This window comes from Heterodontus francisci, unplaced genomic scaffold (genome assembly GCF_036365525.1).
Source record: "Heterodontus francisci isolate sHetFra1 unplaced genomic scaffold, sHetFra1.hap1 HAP1_SCAFFOLD_58, whole genome shotgun sequence".
Taxonomy (NCBI): domain Eukaryota; kingdom Metazoa; phylum Chordata; class Chondrichthyes; order Heterodontiformes; family Heterodontidae; genus Heterodontus; species Heterodontus francisci.
Genome location: NW_027142006.1, coordinates 3,513,193 through 3,534,490, shown reverse-complemented (window position 1 = coordinate 3,534,490; position 21,298 = coordinate 3,513,193). Strand labels below are relative to the sequence as shown.

The window sequence follows — 21,298 nt, the reverse complement described above, 5'->3', positions numbered from 1 at the left end:
GCTGAAGATGGTTGGGCCTTGGACACTACCCAGAGGAACTCCTGCAGTGATGTCCTGTAGCTCAGATGATTGACCTCCAACAACCACAACCATCTTCTTTTGTGCGAGGTATGACACCAACCAGCGGAGAGATTTCCCCCTGATTCCCTGGAAGGACAATAGCAGCAGATACATGGGAACACTGCAACCAGCAACCTCCCCTCCAAGCCACACAACATCGTGACTTGGATCTATTTTGCCGAGGGCATATCAAAATCCCGGAACTCCCTCCCTAATAGCACTGTGTGTGTACCTATAACATGTGGACTGCAGTGGTTCAAGTAGGCAGCTCACCAAAACCAGGGCAATTAGGGATGGGCAATAAATGATGGTCTTGCCAGCGATGCTTACATCCCATGAAAAAAATAACAAAAATGAAATGGAGTTAAAATCTCTATGAAAGAAATCTTTATAAAATTCTGCAATCAGTCCATGTGACCAGGAGATCCCCACCCCCTTCATTCCAGTTCCTGCTAATTTTACTTGCATTGATTCCACTTCATTGTCACACACGATTCTCTCATCCTCCTTTAAACCCTCTTCAATAAAACCACTCACTTTCAATAATTTGCAAATGGATTCATTTGCACATAACTCCTAATAAATAGGAGATACTGGAACGGCTGGCTGTACTTCATGTTGATAAGTCATTAGGACTGGATGGGATGGAACCAAGACTGCTGAGAGCTGTCAGGGTGGAAATTGCCAGAATCTTCTGATTTTTATTTTTTGGATTGACAGCTTCCAGCCATTTGTTTGTCCCAGGACACAATAACGAACTAAAATGAATCTGCACCGAGCAAATATTAACGTCCCACATCTGCAGGTTTCTTCCAAAACATCAGGAATTTCAGTTTCAATCCTCGGACCTTTTATGTTCTGTTCCATTGATATTTTGTCCCCTGATTAAAATTGATCCTGGGAAGTCTGTCCTCTGAGCGGCCTGGCACTCCGAGTTCCTCTGCAGACATCCGGTTGCTGTTGGTGGACCAAAAGATCCCGAAAACCCGAGAAGAAACGTCTCCCAAACCCCTCCGAGTGTGTCTCCATTAGACCATGCAACCACTACCTGTATAATGGATAGCAATGGTGAGGAGTATGAGTTATTTCAGTGCCTGCGTTTTGTTGAAATAGAGGATTAAAGATTAAAAATAATTGAAATCACTGAATAGATCTTCTGTGAGCAGGACTTAAACCAAACTGGGATAAGTCCAGTGGATTTCAATGTTGAAATCTTTAACGACTGGACCATGGCAGCTGAAATCACACCCCTTTTATACAGACCGAGAATCATCCTACACTGATCCACTTCTGTTCATTTTTGTGTCCTGGGACAAAAAAGTTCTTCGTAGCTGTCAATCAAAAAATGGTTGGAAGGAACTTCATTTATTCAAATACCAGCAGCCGCCAGTTGTCAATGAACTCAATCCCTTCAGCAATAGACAGGGAGAAAGAGAGAGAGAGACTGTTAGAGAACTTCCTGCATTCAGTCCTGACCCTGACACACTCAGCAGTTTCTCACCCAGACCCTACTCTCATCAACACTGAACATTGTTACTGAGACCCTTCAAATACTGTTTATAAAATGAATAAAGGTTCAAAGTTTATGACAGCTGGATTGAATGGAACCAAGTTTAATAAACTTTTCACTCTGACTTGATAACCACATTAGACAGTCCTTCAATTGGTAGCAAAGTTATCAGCTGTAAGAATGTTTTTACTGAGTTGAATAATTTCTGTGTGAGGAATGTTCCAGCATCATAAACCAGGGGAACGTGCTGACTGAGCTGTGTCTTCATCACTTCTGGGCAATTAGACAGTTCATCCTTCATTCTGTTCTGATTCACTTTCCCAAAGTGGATCTCCAGATTCTCAAATCTGGGGACAAGGATTTCTTATTTGCTTCTTTTCAGTTTTTATCATTCTCAACTGACAATATAATCCAAAACTCGGACAAATCCTCCACCTTGCATCGTGTCCCAGACTCAGTAGAAAGCAGCACATAGTGACGTGAACACACTGACAGATACAATCCGTCACCCTCTGATTCAGTGAGATTAATGTCAAGAGTGGTTTCCAGATCAAATGCAATGATGAACAAATTTCTCTCAAAGGAGGTGTGGTTGACTGAGGTACCTTTATAGTATTTGCAGTGAATTTCTGTACAAGAAGGGACAATCGTCAAACATCCATTCCGAAATCCTTCGCTCAGCAAAGACAGATCGAGTCCTGTTTTAAATAAAAACAGAAAGTGCTGGAAATATTCAGCAGGTCTGGTAGCATCTGTGCAGAGAGGAGCAGAGTTAACATTTCAGCAGTTCTGATAAAATGTCACAGACCTGAAAGGTTAACTCTGCTTCTCTGTCCACAGATGCCACCAGACCCGCTGAGTATTTCCAGCACTTTCTGTTTTCATTTCAGATTTCCAGCATCTGCAGTATTTTGCTTTTGTTACTGTCCTGTCTTATTGTGCTGCTCAATAAAGTAGTTGGAAAACCAAGTTACAGTCAGGCTGAAAGGGGATTTGAATCCAGGATTGATCTGTTCATTAAAGAGGTACTTCGACCAACTAAGTCAAAGGGTCAAAATACAGTGTTTCAGTTTTTTGAGCTACAGATTAGTGCAGATCTTTCTAGCTGTGCTGAACATTGATTTCCATCTCCGGGTTCTTTCTGAATCTGTGAGTTTGCAGTTCTTTGCGAGTGAGTGGGAGACATGGAGATATGTTTAGACGATTTCCTGGCAAATCATTTGCAACTCCATATTTTTCTGAAATTTGTACGAACACATTAATGACATACGTCACGCCGTGAAATTTCTCCACAAAACACTGAAAGGTGACATTGTTAATTGTGAGGGGGGTTTTTCACTTATTCAGACAAACATTTGGAAGGAGTGATCAGAACGTGATTCACACATGACGTGATGACGTAATGGCGTGAAGAAACACTTCCTTGAACTGGCCATATTTGGTATCCATTTTTTCTGCTCGACCCACCTGAATATTATAGAGAAAATGGCAACAAGGGGAAGATAAAGTCTGTAAATATGGGCAGAAAACAACAGCAGGGACTGCAGTAAACAAGATCAGCCAGTTCCTGGTGACTTAGTTGCTCGGATAGTGAAGAATTTAGATGGGTTGTGGACAGCCTGAGCCTCAGACTGTCTCCTGAGTTGAATAGGATACCGCACGGTCTTCGTGCTCATTGAGGAAATTTGGCTGTACTCATGGGATACAGCTGAAAGATGGCAACGAATGAGAGGGTTTGAGCAACATTCTGTTCCTGTATTGAAAGAATGGGAATGTTTTTAGAGTTAAGAATATTTTGGGACTGGAAGGTGAGGCGGTCAAGACTCAGAATAAGGCAGTTCCTGAGCAAAAGAAAACAATTTTGCTTGTGGAAATTGGCCTGGAAGTGTATGACATGCTAACAAAGCTTCCTGCTCTGAACAAAGCAAAATATGTGCCAGTCAAAACAAAATCACCAAGTTGGAGGAACATTTCAATCCTAAGCCACTAGAGATAGCAGAATGCTATAAATTTGGAACCAGAAATCAGAAAAGTAGTGAAGCAGTTGGTGAGTATATTGTGGCACTGAAGAATTTTTATTACGTTGCAACTTTGGCACATTCTTAGACCGGGCATTATGAGACATATTTGTGTGTGGATTTGTGAACAAAAGAATCCAATCGAAGTTACTAAACACACAAAATCTTACATTTGAGATTGTGTGTAAGATTGCTGTTTCCATGGAGATGGCATCAAAGAATGTTAGGGATTTTTGTCCTATGCAGGTAACTAGTACAGGCTTCTGTCCACTGTTAAAGTGTTTCAGCCAAGTCTAAAGTGGACAGACATAGCCAGAAGAGTGCCAATGATAGCAGTTTAGTGTCGTTATCACCATCAGGGCAACCACACAGCCCAATCATGTCAGTACAGAAATGCAAAATGTTTTAATTGTCAAGCAGAGGCCAAAGAAGGAAAGGGAACTAATTCCAGTGGTAATGGAAAACAGTGATGTTATGAGGGTGGAGTTCACAATCTTGAAGTGAATCCAGAGTGCCTAACCAAAGAGGAGCAAGGGCTGTACAGCATTTATGCCACTAGCAATCACTCAAATGATGGAGACTTTTGTATAATGTTGTTGGTAAATAAACAGTACATTGCTACGACCATGGATTGCTCCATCATGAGTAGAGAAATGTATGGGAGCAAAGTCAGTGATGTCCGTCAAACTGAGAGCACCAGTCAATTGAAAACCTACTCTGGTGAAGTGTGAGAAATGTGTGGGCAAATGGAGTGCAATATCCAACATAAGGGCAGGCCCCTCAAGTTACCCATTGTTTAAAAAATTAGGTCAGTGGAAGTAGGCATCACTGGCAAGGCCAGCATTTATTGCCCATTCCTAATTGCCCTTGACAACTGAATTGCTTGTTAGGTCATTTCAGAGGACAGGTGAGAGTAAACCAAATTGTTGTGGGCCAGCATCACATACAGGCCAGACCAGGTAAGCACAGCAGATTGCCTTCTGTGAAGGGTATGAGTGAACCAGATGGTTTTTAATGAAAATCAATTATAGTTGCATGGCACCACTGCTCAGATTTTATATTATTCATTAATGAATTGAATCTGAATTCCACCAGCTGCCATGGTGGGATTTAAACTCATATCCCCAGGGCATTAGTTTGATTCGTGAGATTATTAGTTCAGTGACATTACTGCTATGCCAGCCTCTCCCCTACAAGGTAGTGAGATATGTCAACAAACCAATAATAATGGGGAAAGACTGGCTTTGAAAGCTGAAGTTAGACTGGAAGCATGTTTTTTCAAGTTGAAACAACCAAGGAGCTTGATCAGGCATTGAATTGTTACAGGAACACTTTCGAGGACAGCTATGAAGGCATAATCAGTGTGAAAGCTCACATCTGAATCAGGCCTGATACCAAACCAGTACATTGCAAAGTTTGGCTGCTTCCTTATGCTTCCAAAACCCAGGTTGAAGAGGAGCAAAAGAATCTGGAGAGATATGGTGTGCTGGTGAAAACTGATCACTGTGATTGGGCAAACCCAATTGTCATTGTGCCCAAGTCAGACAAAACCATCAGTCTATGTGGGGACGACAATGTCACAATGAACCAGGCAGTGGATTATGAGAAGTATCCACTACTGATCTCGAGATTTGTATGCGGATTTAGCAGGATCCAAGCTATTCACAAAGTTGGATTTATTCCATGCTTATGCACAGCTCAATGTGAATCAAGTGAATCTGCAGTATCTCACAATAAACACACACATGGGGTTATACTCCTACATAAAGCTGCCGTACGGTGTGAAGCCTTCTCCAAACTTCTTCCAAGTTACAATGGGTAAGATTTTACAAGGAGTGCTACATTGCTTGTGCAATCAGGATGATGTGTTGATCATGACTGTAACAAATGAAGAGAATTTTCAAGTGTTGGATGAAGTGTTAAAAAGGCTCAATGATCACAATGTGTCAGTTGAAAAAGAACAAGTGTGCCTTTGTACAATCTGAGGTGGTGTACCTTGGCCTGATAATCAATGAAATGTACTACAGCCAGTGAAAGAGAAGATAGAGGCTATGGTCAAAGCCCCTAAGACAAAAAGATGTGTCTGAGCTTAGATCTTTTCTACGCATGGTCCAATACTACTTGCAATTTCTGCCTGAGCATGCAATGGTGTTAGCTCCACTACATGAGTTGTTGAAGAAAGATGTGAAATGGAAATGGTCTAAAGCACAACAAGATGCTTATGATGCATGTAAGAGAAGCTTGACCAGTGACACACTACACATTCATTACCACACAAATGGTGAACTGAAGCTAGCTTCAAAATATGGAGTTGGAGCAGTAATCAGTCATGTTGTGGATCATGGTCAGGAGAAGCCCAGAGCATTTGTGTCACGTACCCTGACCAAGAGTGACTGGAACTACACACAGATAGGAAAGGAAGTGTTTGGAATCATCTTTGGAAACAAAAAGTTTCACCAGATTTTGTTGGGTGGAAACTTTACGCTAGTAACAGATCATAAACCACTAATAGCTATTCTGGGACCAAAGTCTACAATACTGACAATGGCAGTATCAAGGATGCTGCAGTGGGCTGTACTTCTCTCACTGTTTGACTGTAACATTGAATATCGTAGTTCAAAGGAGAATGCTATCGCTGACGCACTGTCACATTTACTGCATGAAGATTTCGATGTAGACTGTGAAGGTGCAATCTTCATAATAGAAATTGTGGCCATGGCTGAGTCGACCAGTCGGCAGGTTCACTGTGAGCCGATAACACTGCCGGGTAAAGGCCGCTTTCCAACTCCAATCTTAACACAGGAGATTCCCCAAACAGCTGTAATAAGGTATTTGTAAACTGCTGGAAGCGGATGTGTGTGGAAATGGTGATGTTACTGAGGAGGTTTCTTAGTATCGAATGGATTGTGTTTCGGTGGGAACATTACTGAGTGTTAATTGTAGCGGGACCATATTTAAAAGCTCCGGCTTTCTGGAAGGCTTTGACTACGAATGCCGAGTCTGGAAGGGTTTGTGTGGAGAGCTGGGTTTCGGTTCTACTGTTAATAAAGGGTTTGAAATTGGCAGCCCGGAGGAAACTGGAGGTGGATCTGAAAGATGAGGGGCCGTTCTCTCTCTGTCTGTCACTCTGGGTGTCTCCTCCCTCTCGCTCTCTGTTTAATCCTCACTCTGTCTCCTCCACTCCCTGCTCTCACTCTGCCTTTCTCAGCCAGGTCCAGGGGGTCTGTATACAAAGGATCCTGAAGGATTCTGTTACTCATGTACTGCAGTGATCTGAGTGAAGAATCATCATGTCTGGCAGAGGTAAAGGAGGCAAAGGACTGGGCAAAGGCGGAGCAAAGCGGCACCGCAAAGTGCTTCGTGATAATATCCAGGGCATCACCAAACCAGCAATCCGCCGCCTGGCTCGCCGTGGCGGGGTCAAGCGAATCTCGGGTTTGATCTGTGAGGAGACTCGCGGGGTGTTGAAGGTTTTCCTCGAGAATGTGATCAGGGATGCGGTCACCTACACTGAGCACGCCAAGCGCAAGACGGTCACTGCCATGGATGTGGTGTACGCTCTGAAACGGCAGGGCCGCACTCTCTACGGATTCGGCGGTTGAACAACTTGACCCTTTCCAGCAAACGCACAACAAAGGCTCTTCTCAGAGCCACCCACCACCTCACAGAGAAAGCAGTGACCTGGAAATGGGAGCTGGGATAGGCTGTTCAGAAGAGTTCAATCAATCTGCTGTGTTCGGGATACAAAACTGGAATCCCCGAGTTTGATATTTCAGTTGTAGCAAGGATGTGCAGTGGATTTGATTTTGTAAACGTGCTGTGTAAACAGTGCCCGAGACTCTCCAGTTAGTTATTTCCCCAGTCGACACATGCCCTCAGTGAAAAGCCACATCACTCCTCCAGAATCACTCATTGTTTTCATAGAATTTCAAAATGATTTCGATGCAATGAGAGAATCCGGGAGTTTTGCAGCAGCCGTTGAATCGGTCACTGGAACCAGACCCACTTGTGATGTTATTTCTCCCGAGACGGTGTTTCCTGCACTGAAACTGACAGGGTTTGTGAAACTGATCAGTTTCAGCTCAATCATTCAGGGACCTGGAATTCCCGCAGTTTGAGCCCGAGCCCACTTCTGATTGGTCACCATCTTCCCATTCGTATGTCTTAACCAATCGCAGAGCTTCGAATTGGAAAATGCAGCAAATCATTGGCTTAAATTGTCGACCTGACAAAGTTTGAATTCGAAAACGCCGCCAATTTCAGTATCGGAAAGAAGCGATTACTGGAAAATCTATCCAAAGCTGATCGTTTTATATATATATATATATATATATATATATATACATGTATGGCCATTAAAAAAACATTTATATTCCGCTTTTATCAGCAAATTCCTGGCACCATTTTAAAGCTGTTCGTAAAATAGCGCCAGGAAATTGTGCTGATAAAAGCGGAATAAAAAACAAGATTTTGGATGGTTATGTCCATATTTTACGAACAGCTTTAATCTGTAATATTTTTGGTTACTCATCTGTAACTGCCGGCAAAATGTAACGGGACAAATAACTCAAATTCGGTGTGGAAGTAATAAATTGGACAGGGTTTCGGGGGACAGTGAGAAGTCACTGAAATAGTTGCTTGAACATTGTAAATAAATCTGATTCGGTCCTGTTACTGACATTCTGGAATCAGACAGTAATCAGCCCTTTCACAGAGACTGTCGGTGGCTCTGAAAAGAGCCTTTGGTTTATTCGATGATATTTTGGCCGCTTTACTTTTTCTGGGAGCTCTGAGCGCTGGTTTTCTTGGGCAACAGCACGGCCTGGATATTAGGCAGCACCCCGCCCTGAGCGATGGTCACCCCTCCCAGCAGCATGTTGAGCTCCTCGTCGTTGCGGACGGCCAGCTGCAGGTGTCTGGGGATGATGCGGGTCTTCTTGTTGTCCCGGGCCGCGTTACCGGCGAGTTCGAGGATTTCAGCGGTCAGATACTCGAGCACAGCAGCCAGATAGACCGGGGCTCCGGCACCCACACGCTCAGCATAGTTGCCCTTTCTCAGGAGCCTGTGAACACGGCCCACCGGGAACTGCAGTCCAGCCCGGGAGGAGCGAGACTTGGCCTTGGCCCGAGCTTTGCCGCCGGCCTTTCCTCTTCCAGACATTTTCACAAATTCTTTCACGAAGTATGGATATTTTCCACTGCATTTACTGTAGTTACAGACTGAAAACTCTCCTCATTGGTCGGTACTTAATTCACCTTATTTGCCTATATTCATCACCAATCAGGTCACTGACAACAGAAGAGGGCGGGATTTACCCACCACAACCTCAGAAACAGAATTTGTCAATTTCAAAAAGCCTGCCAATTTCATTTTCGGAAAGGAGCGGATTAAAATAAATGTCATCCTTCGTCAAAGATTTAAAATCCCTTCTCTTTATTTTCTTTTATTCAACTCCTTTCGTCACCAATCAGAGACGCGGGTTTTAAATGTTGTTTAAATTGTAGATCTTCCCACAATCGCTTTCAAACTGTCCCGGGAGGTACTAAATCCCTGTTCACAGCATTTCCCTGAAGCGAAACGTTCAGTTTATCTTCAATCAGAGCCCAGTGTCCTTCTCTGAAAAGAGGGAGCCGGATCGAATCCTCAAACTGCCCTTAATCTGCTCTATAATGATCCCATTCCGGGCTGTTACACTGCGGAGAGTTACTGTTAATAAAATGATGAATCAGTTCACATTTCAGGAATAGAGTGAAGGAACGGAGGTCTGACTCTTCCCGCTGAAAGCAGCTGTTCAAGCGTTCATTCAGGGGCTGTGCAAAAAAAATAACAGCTTTAAGCAAAAAAGGAAAGGCGAATGAGCGCATTATGGGTTCATGGGACAGAAGACACAAACACAGTAGTGGGATCGTTATTATATTATACATTATCTTAAAGTGATTTAATAGAGATGTTCGGATGCAGCTTTTTCAGCGAGATTGTGGGTGGCTCTTCAAAGAGCCGTTGTGTTTGGGATGTTTTTCAGTCCATTGTGCAGTTTTACTTGGAGCTGGTGTACTTGGTCACCGCCTTTGTCCCTTCCGACACGGCGTGCTTGGCCAGCTCCCCGGGCAGCAGCAGGCGCACGGCGGTCTGGATCTCCCGGGAGCTGATGGTGCTGCGCTTGTTGTAATGGGCCAGGCGGGAAGCCTCACCCGCGAGGCGCTCGAAAATATCGTTCACAAACGAGTTCATGATGCTCATGGCCTTGGAGGAGATGCCGGTGTCGGGGTGAACCTGCTTCATCACTTTGTAGATGTAGATGAAGTAACTCTCCTTCCTCGACTTTCTCCGCTTCTTGCCGCCCTTTGCTGACGGTTTATTTAAGGTTTTCTTGGCGCCCTTCTTAGGAGCTGCTTTCTTCTTCTCTTCAACCATCTTCAGTCTCAATTTCAGACACAGAAATAAACCAAACCCCTTCCGAGTGCGGATTAAATAGACAATCCCACAGCTCTATGCTAATGAGGGATGGGAGAAAATAAAGATTGTGATTGGGTGACTGGCAGTGATGTCACAAAGGTTTCATATTGTAATTCTCTAATTGGTCTCTTTCGCCATCCAATCAGATTAAACATTTGCAACCAATCACAAACACCCTTCCTGCAATCAGGAAGTATATTTCCCAAAGACTGTCTCCAAGCCCAGTTTCTGTTGAAAGAGCCGCTTCTTATGTAAAGCTCCCTGGAAATGTCCTGGCTGTTGTTGGGAAGACACATATTGGCTGATTCTGTGTCCTTGTGTCTCTACTATTGCATGTGAGCATGCAATTAATTTCATTTCTTTTTTCTCTGATCCTGTGTTTGAGCGTGTTGTGTAATTCGGTAGCTCTCAGTCTCTGGTGCAGTAGGGATTCATTCTGTATATTACAGACTCTGGTACTGTGAGTGTGACATCCATTCTGTATCTGTCAGTCTCTGGTACTGTGTTTGAGTGTGAGGAGATGAGGTGGAATGTTGCAGGGAGGAAGATGGAAAAGAGTGTTGGTGCGATGACACAGCCTTGCTTGAGCCCAGTTTGCATTGGGATTAGGTCAGTGGTAGGTCCGTTGCCAATGATTACATGTCATGCAGTCGGCAGACGATGGTGCCGAATTTCTCCGGGCAGCCAAATTTGAAGAAGATGTTCCATAATCCCTCCCAGTTTGGAGAGTTGAAGGCCTTTGTCAGGTCAGAGAAGGCCATGTAGAAAGGTTGCTGCTGCTCCCTACATTTTTCTTGGGAATGTCTTGCTGTGAAGATTATGTTCACTGTGCCTCTTGATTGACAGAATCCACATTGTGATTCCAGTAGGAGCTCTTCAGCCATGGGGAGGAGGCGGTTGAGAAGGACTCTTGTGATGACCTTCCCTGTGACGGACAGCAGGGCTGCCCCTCTGTAGTTACTACAGTCGGGGTTGTCACCTTTTTTGAAGATGGTCACAATTACGGCATCTGGGAAATCCCTGACATGCTCTCTTCCTTCCACATGAGAGACGTGAGACGATGTATTTGTGTCAAGAGTGCTTCTCTGCTGTATTTTCGAATTTTGGTGGGAATTCCATCTATGCCGGTGGCCTTATTTTTTTTTTAGCTGTCAATCTCTGTCAGTCTGGGATTGTGCTGACGTCATGGTGGGTAGCATGCTGTGGAATGTAGTCAAGGGCACTCACATCAAAGACGGCATCGCAATTGAGGAGATATTCAAAGTGCTCCTTCCAATGAGTGCTGACTGCCTCTCTGTCCTTGATCAGTGTCACTCCATTCTTTGCTCTCAGTGGGGTAGGTATTTTGATACTTGGGCCGTGAATGATCTTGACAGTGCCGAAGAAGCCACATATGGTCGTGGCTTTCAGCAAGTTTTTGTAGTTCCAGCGTTCTTTCAGCCCACCAGCTGTTGTGTCAGTCGATCCACTCGATAGTACGAGTTGGAAACTATTGAACTGACTTTGCCTCCAGTCCAGAAGCAAGGCCATTCCAACATCTGTCATCTAGCTGCAATACGCTGACAACGCCTGCGGGTGCGCACACCCAGTGACCAAGCTTCAAACCCTGATCGATGCATTCATTGAGGCATATGAAAGAATTGGCCTTAAGCTAAATGTCTGGAAGACAAAGGTCCTCTGCCAGCCTGCTCCCCGACACTGCCCCTCTATATCAAGATCCATGGCGAACCACTGGACGATGTGATCACTGCTCATCCCTAGCGAGCATTGTCTCATCAAGGGCAGCCATCGACAACAGGGCAGCACAGTGGCGCAGTGGTTAGCACTGCAGCCTCACAGCTCCAGCGACCCGGGTTCAATTCTGGGTACTGCCTGTGTGGGGTTTGCAAGTTCTCCCTGTGTCTGCGTGGGTTTCCTCCCACATGCCAAAGACTTGCAGGTTGATAGGTAAATTGGCCATTATAAAAATTGCCCCGAGTAGAGGTAGGTGGTAGGGAAATATAGGGACAGGTGGGCATGTGGTAGGAATGTGGAATTAGTGCAGGATTAGTATAAATGGGTGGCTGATGGTTGGCACAGACTCGGTGGGCCGAAGGGCCTGTTTTAGTGCTGTATCTCTAAACTAAAGACAATCCAACATCCCAGGAATCAGCCTCGTGAACCTTCTCTGAACTGATTCAAATGCATGTGTACCCCTCCTTAAATAAGGAGACCAAAACTGTGTGGAGTCCTTTAGTTGGGATGTCACTAATGCCCTGTACAGTTATAGCAAAACTTCCCTACTTTTATACTCCATTCCCCTTGCTAAAAATGCCAACATTCCATTTGCCTTCCTAATTACTTGCCTTAGCTGCATGCTAACGTTTTTGTAATTCATGTACCTGGACACCCAGATCCCTCGGTACAGCAGCATTCTGCAGTCTCTCTGATGCAAGTAATATTCTGCTTTTCTATTCTTCCTGCCAAAGTAGACAATCTCACATTTTCCCGTATTATACCCCATCTGCCAAATTTTTGCCCACTGACTTAACCCATCTATATCTCTTTGCAGATACTTTGTGGCCTCCTCACAACTTGCTTTCCTACCTATCTTTGTACCGTCCATAAATTTGGCAACAAAACACTCAGTGCCTTCATGCAATTATTAATATAGGCCATAAATAGTTGAGGCACCAGCACTGATCCCTGTGACACTCCATTAGTTACAGTTTGCCAATCTGAAAATGCCCCATTTATCCCCACTCTCTGTTTCCTGTGAGTTAGCCAATTCTATATCCATGTGTGTGTAGTTTTCAGATTGTGTCTGTCAGTGTCTGGTACTCTGAGTTTTGGACTCTTTCACAATCTCTCAGTGCTACTATTTGTGTGTTAGGTTCCTTTAGATGACTTAGGCTGAGATACTGTGAGTGCAGTAATCAACCTATCCAGTGGCGCAGTTGTTAGCACCGCAGCCTCACAGCTCCAGGGACCCGCGTTCGATTCCGGGTACTGCCTGTGTGGAGTTTGCAAGTTCTCCCTGTGTCTGCGTGGGTTTTCTCCGGGTGCTCTGGTTTCCTCCCACAAGCCAAAAGACTTGCAGGTTGGTAGTTAAATTGGCCGTTATAAATTGTCACTAGTGTAGGTAGGTGGTAGGGAAATATAGGGAAAGGTGGGGATGTTTGGCAGGAATATTGGATTAGTATAAATGGGTGGTTGATGTTTGGCACAGACTCGGTGGGCCGAAGGGCCTGTTTCAGTGCTGTATCTCTAATCTAAAAAAAAAACCTTTCAGCATCTGGCATTTAGCATGTGTTTCAGACGATAGAGGTCGAGGTCAAGGAGGACCTCCATGAGGTGAAGATTCAGGAGGCCTCACTCTTTGCCACAGAGGCCTCCAAAATCATCTTCCGGTCCAGAGTCCACTCCATCGAACAGGATGAGATGTGTTTGCACTACCTCTTCCAAAAGCTTCACACAGCTTCATCAGAAGCCTGAAGGAAGAGGATGGCTCGGTAACGTCTTTGCAGTCCGACATACTAAGAATTAGCAAATCCTTTTATGCTGGGCTGTCTGACGCGAAGCGCACAGACAGCAGAGCTTCCTGTGATCTATCACAGCTGTCTTAGATGATAGCATGAGGGAGAGACTGGACATGCCGCTAACTCTGGACAAGCTGACAAAGGCCGTCAAGTCCTTTGAGACGAGTAAAACTCCCAGAAGCGATGCCTTACTGGTTGAGTTGTATTCGGCCCTGTGGGACTGGATCAGCCCAGACCTGCTGGAAGGATACGAGAGTATGCTCCTGGCCGGCAGCATGTCAGAATCCATGAGGAAAGGCATCATCACCCTCATCTCCAAGCGGAAGGGGGAGAGGGCAGGAATCAGAAATTGGCAGCCCATCTCACTACTTAATTCTGACTACAAGATGCTGTCCAAAGTCATAGCCAGTCGAGTCAATTCTGCTCTGGAGTTGGTGATTCACCCTGATCAGACCTGTACTGTACCCGGCAGGAGGATCTCTGATAGTCTCACGTAACTCAGGGATACGATCGCCTATGTACGGGACAGGAGGGTGTACACCTGCCTCATCAGTCTGGACCAGGAGAAGGCTTGTGACAGGATATCGCACACCTTCATGATGGATGTGCTTTCCAAAATGGGGTTTGGGGTGGGAATCTGCAATTGGATCAAACTGCACTTCACAAATATCAGTAGCGCTGTCTCAATCAATGGGTGGGAATCAGAAAGTTTTCTGATCCAATCTGGAGTCAGACAGGGCTGTCCTCTCTCCCCGGTCTTGTTTGTTTGCTGTTTGAACCCTTTGCTGAGTATATTAGGAAGGATGTGAACATAAGAGGGGTGACAATCCCAGACAGCAGAGCCACTCAGGTTAAAACCTCCCTGTACATGGATGACGTCGTCGTCTTCTGCTTGGACCCGCTGTCTGTGTGCATCTGCAACCAGTTCGAACTGGCCTCAGGGGCCAGAGTTAACCAGGGCAAGAGCGAGGCCATGTTCTTTGGGAACTGGGCTGACCAATTCTTTGTCCCCTTCACCATTAGGTCACAGTACCTGAAGATGCTGGGGATATGGTTCGGTAGGGCCGGGGCGTGCACCAAAACCTGGGAGGAGTGAGTAGCCAGGGTACAACATAAGCTGAGCATGTGGGAGCAGCGATCTCTCTCCAATATGGGTAAGAACCTGGTCATCAGATGCGAGGTGCTCACGTTGTTGCTGTATGTGGCGCAGGTCTAGCCCATACCCCACTCCTGCGCTCTGGTGGTCACCCAAGTCATTTTCCACTTCATCTGGGGATGCAAAATGGACCGGGTCCGGAGGGACACGATGTTCAAACCTCTGGATAAGGGCGGGAAAAATGTACCCAACATTGCCCTCATCCTGATGACTACCATCGTGTGCGGCTGCATCGAGCTGTGTGTAGATCCCCAGTACGCAAACACTAAGTGTCACTATGTGCTGAGGTTCTATCTGTACCCGATGTTGAGAAGGATTGGAATCCATCCAATTGGGCCGTGCCGTACCACCTATCCTTCGTGGGAAAATTTCTGCAGAAAAACACCTTTGACCACCAACCCATCAGGCAGTGGTCTGCATGGAATGTCCACAAGGCCCTACGGGAAAAGGAGATGGTGGATCCTGTTGGATGGTTCCCCAAGCAGACTGCCAAAGTCATTAGACAGAATGCCTCATCACCAGAACTTTCAAACAAGCACCAAGGTGTAGCTTGGCTGGTGGTGAGAAGAGCCCTCCCCGTCAGATCCTTCCTGCACGCCCGAAGTCTCACACCCTTCGCACAATGCCCTTGAGGTGGCTGCGGTGGGGAAGAGATGGTTGCCCACGTCCTTCTGGAATGTGCCTTTGCAAAGCAGGTGTGAAAGGAGATGCAGTGGTTTTTGTCGAGGTTCATCCCAAGCAGCTCTGTAACACAGGAGTCTGTGCTGTATTGGCTGTTCCCAGGGACATACACAGAGATAAACATCAACTGCTGCTGGAGGACTATCAATTTGGTCTGCCCCCCGAAACATGCTGGTCTTCCAGCACAAAGAGTTGTCCACGACCGAATGTTGCAGACTGGCACATTCCAAGGTCCAAGACTACGTGCTGAGGGACGTACTAAAGCTTGGGGCAGCCGCAGCAAAGGCTCAATGGGGAAACACCACTGTGTAAGGTCCCCCCACCAAGCTGAACTGAGGGGCTGGATCCATAGAAAACCCCTCGAACTTTATCGGGAAAATATTTGTTTGCTGTAAAATGTACATGGTACGTAAAATGAAATGGAAGGGTTGTGAGGCAATTCACTCCTGTATTGAAGGAAACTGATCTCCTTTGCACTCTTTGTATTGTCTGACTCGATGATGTTTGGAACTGTTCTGTATTGTTTTTTCTTACAGATTTTTATGAATAAAGTATATTTTGGAAATAAAAAAAGTCAGGAAGAGGAAAGACCAGCGGGAAAGCTCAGTCCAAGGCCAAGTATCACTCCTCCCGGGCTGGACTGGAGTTCCCAGTGGGCCGTGTACACAGGCTTCTGAGAAAGGGCAACGATGCTGAGCCTGTGGGTGGTGGCTGCTGTGCTCGAGTATCTAGCCACTGAAATCCTCGAGCTGGCCGGTAACGCGGCCCGGGACAACAAGAAGAACCGCATCATCCCCCGACACCTGCAACTGGCCGTCCGCGACAACGCGGAGCTCAACAAGCTGCTGGGAGGGGTGACCATTGCACAGGGCGGAGTGCTGGCTAATATCCAGGCCGTGCTGCTGCCCAAAAAAACCAGCGCTCAGAGCTCCCAGAAAACGTAAAGCGGCCAAAATGTCATCTAATAAGCCAAAGGCTCTTTTCAGAGCCACCCACAGTCTCTGTGAAAGGGCTGATTACTGTCTAATTCCAAAACATTTGTAACAGGAATGGCAACTATTTAAAATGTTTAAGCAACTATTTCAGTGACTTCTCACTGTCTCCCTGAAGCCTGTGTGAAGGGGAATTACCAATTGTCCATAATTTATTACTTCCAAAGGATGTAGGTGCTTTGGAGAGGGTGCAGAGGAGGTTCACCAGGCTGTTGCCTGGCATGGAGGGCGCTAGCTATGAAGAGAGGTTGAGTAGATTAGGATTATTTTCATTCGAAAGACGGAGGTTGAGGGGGGACCTGATTGAGGTGTACAAAATCGTGACAGGTATAGACAGGGTGGATAGCAAGAAGCTTTTTCCCAGAGTGGGGGATTCAATTACTCGGGGTCACGAGTTCAAAGTGAGAGGGGAAAGGTTTAGGGGGGATATGCGTGCAAAGTTCTTTACGCAGAGGGTGGTGGGTGCCTGGAACGCGTTGCCAGCGGAGGTGGTAGACGCGGGCACGATAGCGTCTTTTAAGATGTATCTAGACAGATACATGAATGGGCAGGAAGCAAAGAGATACAGACCCTTAGAAAATAGGCGACATGTTAAGAAAGAGGATCTGGATCGGCGCAGGCTTGGAGGGCCGAAGGGCCTGTTCCTGTTCTGTAATTTTCTTTGTTCTTCGTTCTTTGTTCCACACGGAGTTTGAGTTACTTGTCCCATTATAGATTGCTGAACAGAGTTGTTTACCGCCAGTTCGAACAGTTGACAACAATTGACAAATTAAATCTGCTTGTGAAATAGCGCCCGGAATTTGTGACAGTAAAAGTGGAATATGGAAACAGGTTTTTAACTTGTTACTGGACTTTTTTTTATTATTTCCAAAATATGCATTATTCATAAAAATCTGTAAAAAGTACATGACTAAACAGTTCTAAACAGCACCAAGTCGAAAATTACAAACAGTGCAAAGGAGGTCAGTTTCCTTCATTGCAGGAGTGAACTGCCTCACAACCCTTCCATTTCATTTTCCATGCCATATACATTTTACAGCAAACGAAAATTTTCCTGATACATTTCGAGGGGTTTTCCATCGACCCAGCCCATCCGTTCAACTTGGTGGGGGGACCTTACACAGTGGTCTTTTCCCATTGAACATTTGCTGCTGCTGCCCCAAGCTTTAGTGCGTCCCTCAGCACATAGTCCTGGACCTTGGAATGTGCCAGTCTGCAACATTCGGTCGTGGACAACTCTTTGTGCTGGAAGACCAGCAGGTTTCGGGCAGAACAACGGGTGTCTTTCACCGAATTGATAGTCCTCCAGCAGCAGTTGATGTTTATCTCAGTGTGCGTCCCTGGGAACAGCCCGTAGAGCACAGACTCCTGTGTTACAGAGCTGCTTGAAATGAAGTTCGACAAAAACCACTGCATCTCTTTCCACACCTGCTTTGCAAAGACAAATTCCTGAAGGAGGTGGGCAACTGTCTCTTCCCCACCTCAGTCACCTCGAGGGTGTTGTGCAGAGGGGGTGAGACTTCGGGTGTGCAGGAAGGATCTGACTGGGAGGGCTCTTCTCACCACCAGCCAAGCTTCATCTTGGTGCTTGTTTGAAGGTTCTGGTGATGAGGCATTCCGCGAAATGACTTCGGTGGTCTGCTTGGGGAAGAGGATCCACCATCTCCTTTTCCTGTAGGGCCTTGAGGACATTCTGTGCAGACCACCGGTTGATGGACCGGTGGTCAAAAGTGTTTTTCCGCAGAAACCACTCGACGAAGGATAGGTGGAACGACACAGTCCAACTGGATGGAGCATTCCGCGGCAATGTTACAAGGCTTCGCAACACCGGGGACAGATAGAACCTCAGCACGTGGTGACACTTGGAGTTTGCGTCTACACACAGCTTGATGCAGCCACACACGAAGGTAGTCATCAGGATGAGGGTGATGTTGGGTACATTTTTCCCACCCTTATCCAGAGGTTTGAGCATCGTGTCCCTCCGGACCCGGTCCATTTTGGATCCCCAGATGAAGCGGAAAATGGCTCGGGTGACCGCCACAGCGCCGGAGTGGGGTATGGGCCAGACCTGCGACATGAACAGCAACAACGTGAGCGCCTTGCACCTGATGACCAGGTTCTTACCCACATTGGAGAGAGATCGCTTCTCCCACATGCTCAGCTTGTGTTGTACCTTGGCTGCTCGCTCTTCCCAGATTTTGGTGCACACCCCGGCCCTTCTGAACCATATTCCCAGCACCTTCAGGTAGTCTGAGCTGACGGTGAAGGGGACAAAGGATCGGTAAGCCCTGTTCCCAAAGAACATGGCCTCTCTCTTGCCGTGGTTAACTTTGGCTCCCGAGGTCAGTTTCAACTGGTCGCAGATGCTCATCAGTCTGCACACAGACAGCGGGTCCGAGCAGAAGACCGCGACGTCATCCATGTAGAGGGAGGTTTTAACCTGAGTGCCTCCTCTGCCTGGAATTGTCACCCCTCTTCTGCTCATATTCTTCCTAATAGACTCAGCAAATGGTTCAATACAGCAAACAAACAAGACAGGGGAGAGAGGATAGCCCTGTCTGACTCCAGATTGGATCGGGAAACTTTCCGATTCCCACCCATTGATTGAGACTGCGCCACTGATGTTTGTGTAGGGCAGTTTGATCCAATTGCAGATTCCCTCCGCAAACGCCATTTTGGAAACACGTCCATCCTGTATGTGTGTGATATTCTGTCAAAAACCTTCTCCTGGTCCAGGCTGATGAGGCAGGTGTCCACCCTCCTGTCCCGTACATAGGCGATTGTATCCCTGAGTAGTGCGAGACTATTGAGATCTTCCTGCCAGGTGCAGTACAGGTTTGATCAGGGTGGATCACCAACTCCAGAGCAGACTTGACTCGACTGGCTATGACTTTGGACAGAATCTTGTCGTCAACATTAAGCAGTGAGATGGGCTGCCAATTTCCAATTTCTGCCCTCTCCCCGTTCTGCTTGTCAATGAGGGTGATGATGCCTTTCCTCATGGATTCTGATATGCTGCCGGCCAGGAGCATACTCTCGTATACTTCCAGCTGGTCCAGGCAAACCCAGTCCCACAGGACACAATACAGCTCAACCGGTAAGCCATCGCTTCCGGGAGTTTTATTCGTCTCGAAGGACTTGACGGCCTTTGTTAGCTCATCCCGAGTTAGCGGCTTGTCCAGTCTCTCCCTCCTGCTGTCATCTAAGACCTCTGTGATAGATGACAGGAAGGACTGGGAGGCTCTTCTGTCTGTGGGCTTCGCGTCATACAGCCCAGCATAAAAGGATTGGCTGATCCTTAGTATGTCGGACTGCGAAGATGTTACCGAGCCATCTTCTTCCTTCTGGCTGCTGATAACAGAGCTCTCTCTGTGTACCTTTTGGAAGAAGTAATGCAAGCACATCTCATCCTGCTCAATGGGGTGGACTCTGGACCGGAAGATGATATTGGAGGTCTCCGTGGCAAAGAGCGAGGCCTGCTTTCTCTACACCTCTTGGAGGTCCTCCTTGACCTCAACCCCCATCGACTGTAGCCGGAGCAGATTTTGCATACTTTTCTGGAGTCAGGACATTTCCCTCTGTCTCTCTCTCGCCCTCTGAACACCTTTTGAGGAGAAAGAAACTCTTGATGTTCTCCTTGATCGCGTCCCACCTGTGAACTGGAGACTCAGGAGGGGTTTCACGGTTCTCCAACCTTTGTAATCCCTTTTAAGTTCCTCAACGTTCTCTGGGGTTAGCAGTGTAGCATTGAGCTTCCACGTCCCTCTGCCAACCCGCTAGTCGTCCTGTAAGTGACAGTCGGCCATTACGAGGCAGTGGTTCGACAAGAACACCGGCTTGACGTCAATGGATCTGACCGTGACGGCATGGGCCACAAACAGGAAGTCAATCCTGGAATGGGCAGACCCGTCCAATCTTGACCATGTCTATCTACGCTGCACTCCGTCTGCAGGTTTGCTGAAGACGTCGTGCAGTTTTGCATCTTTTACTGTTTCTATTAGGAATCTGGACATAGCGTCCAGTTTGCTGTCGTCTCTGCCAGTTCGCCCAGCTGCATCGATGATGCAGTTGAAGTCACCGCCTAGGATGACTGGCCTGCACGTTCCCAGCAGCAATGGTTGATGGCAAATGTTCATCCTGGAATTTCGTTACTAGTGGTGTACCGCAAGGTTCTGTTTTGGGGCCACTGCTGTTTGTCATTTTTATAAATGACCTGGATGAGGGTGTAGAAGGGTGGGTTAGTAAATTTGCGGATGACACGAAGGTCGGTGGAGTTGTGGATAGTGTCGAAGGGTGTTGTAGGGTACAGAGGGACATAGATAGGCCGCAGAGCTGGGCTGAGAGATGGCAAATGGAGTTTAATGCGGAGAAGTGTGAGGTGATTCACTTTGGAAGAAGTAACAGCAATGCAGAGTACTGGGCTAATGGGAAGATTCTTGGTAGTGTAGATGTACAGAGAGATCTTGGTGGTCCAGGTACATAAATCCCTGAAGGTTGCTACCCAGGTTAATAGGGCTGTTAAGAAGGCATATGGTGTGTTAGCTTTTATTAGTCGGGGGATCGAGTTTCGGAGCCACGAGGTCATGATGCAGCTGTACAAAATTCTGGTGAGGCCGCACCTTGAGTATTGCGTGTAATTCTGGTCACCGCATTATAGGCAGGATGTGGAAGCTTTGGAAAGGGTGCAGAGGAGATTTACTAGGATGTTGCCTGGTATGGAAGGAAGGTCTTACGAGGAAAGGCTGAGGGACTTGGGGTTGTTTTCGTTAGAGAGAAGGAGGAGGAGAGGCGACTTAATAGAGACATACAAGATAATCAGAGGGTTAGATAGGGTGGATATTGAGAGTCTTTTTCCTCGGATGATGATGGCAAACACGAGGGGACATAGCTTTAAGTTGAGGGGTGA

At 46.5% G+C, this 21,298-nt stretch overlaps 3 protein-coding genes across 3 annotated transcripts; 1 reads left to right on the top strand and 2 right to left on the bottom strand.

The window, feature by feature from the left end:
- Positions 1 to 8,359: 8,359 nt before the first annotated feature.
- Positions 8,360 to 8,749, bottom strand: LOC137365859 (histone H2A type 2-B-like). The gene has a single exon (XM_068028102.1). The coding sequence runs from the start codon at positions 8,747 to 8,749 to the stop codon at positions 8,360 to 8,362; it is 390 nt and encodes a 129-aa protein (XP_067884203.1).
- Positions 8,750 to 9,625: 876 nt separating this feature from the next.
- LOC137365898 (histone H2B 1/2-like) lies at positions 9,626 to 10,003 on the bottom strand. Its single transcript, XM_068028142.1, has one exon. It carries the CDS (start codon positions 10,001 to 10,003, stop codon positions 9,626 to 9,628), a length of 378 nt encoding a protein of 125 aa, XP_067884243.1.
- Positions 10,004 to 15,980: 5,977 nt separating this feature from the next.
- LOC137365867 (histone H2A, embryonic-like) lies at positions 15,981 to 17,182 on the top strand (the record flags this gene model as incomplete). Its single annotated transcript, XM_068028110.1, is given in 3 exon segments — positions 15,981 to 16,111; positions 16,113 to 16,340; positions 17,107 to 17,182. Coding segments are annotated over 3 exon segments (435 nt in total), but the record flags the coding sequence as incomplete, so codon positions are not given.
- Positions 17,183 to 21,298: the final 4,116 nt, after the last annotated feature.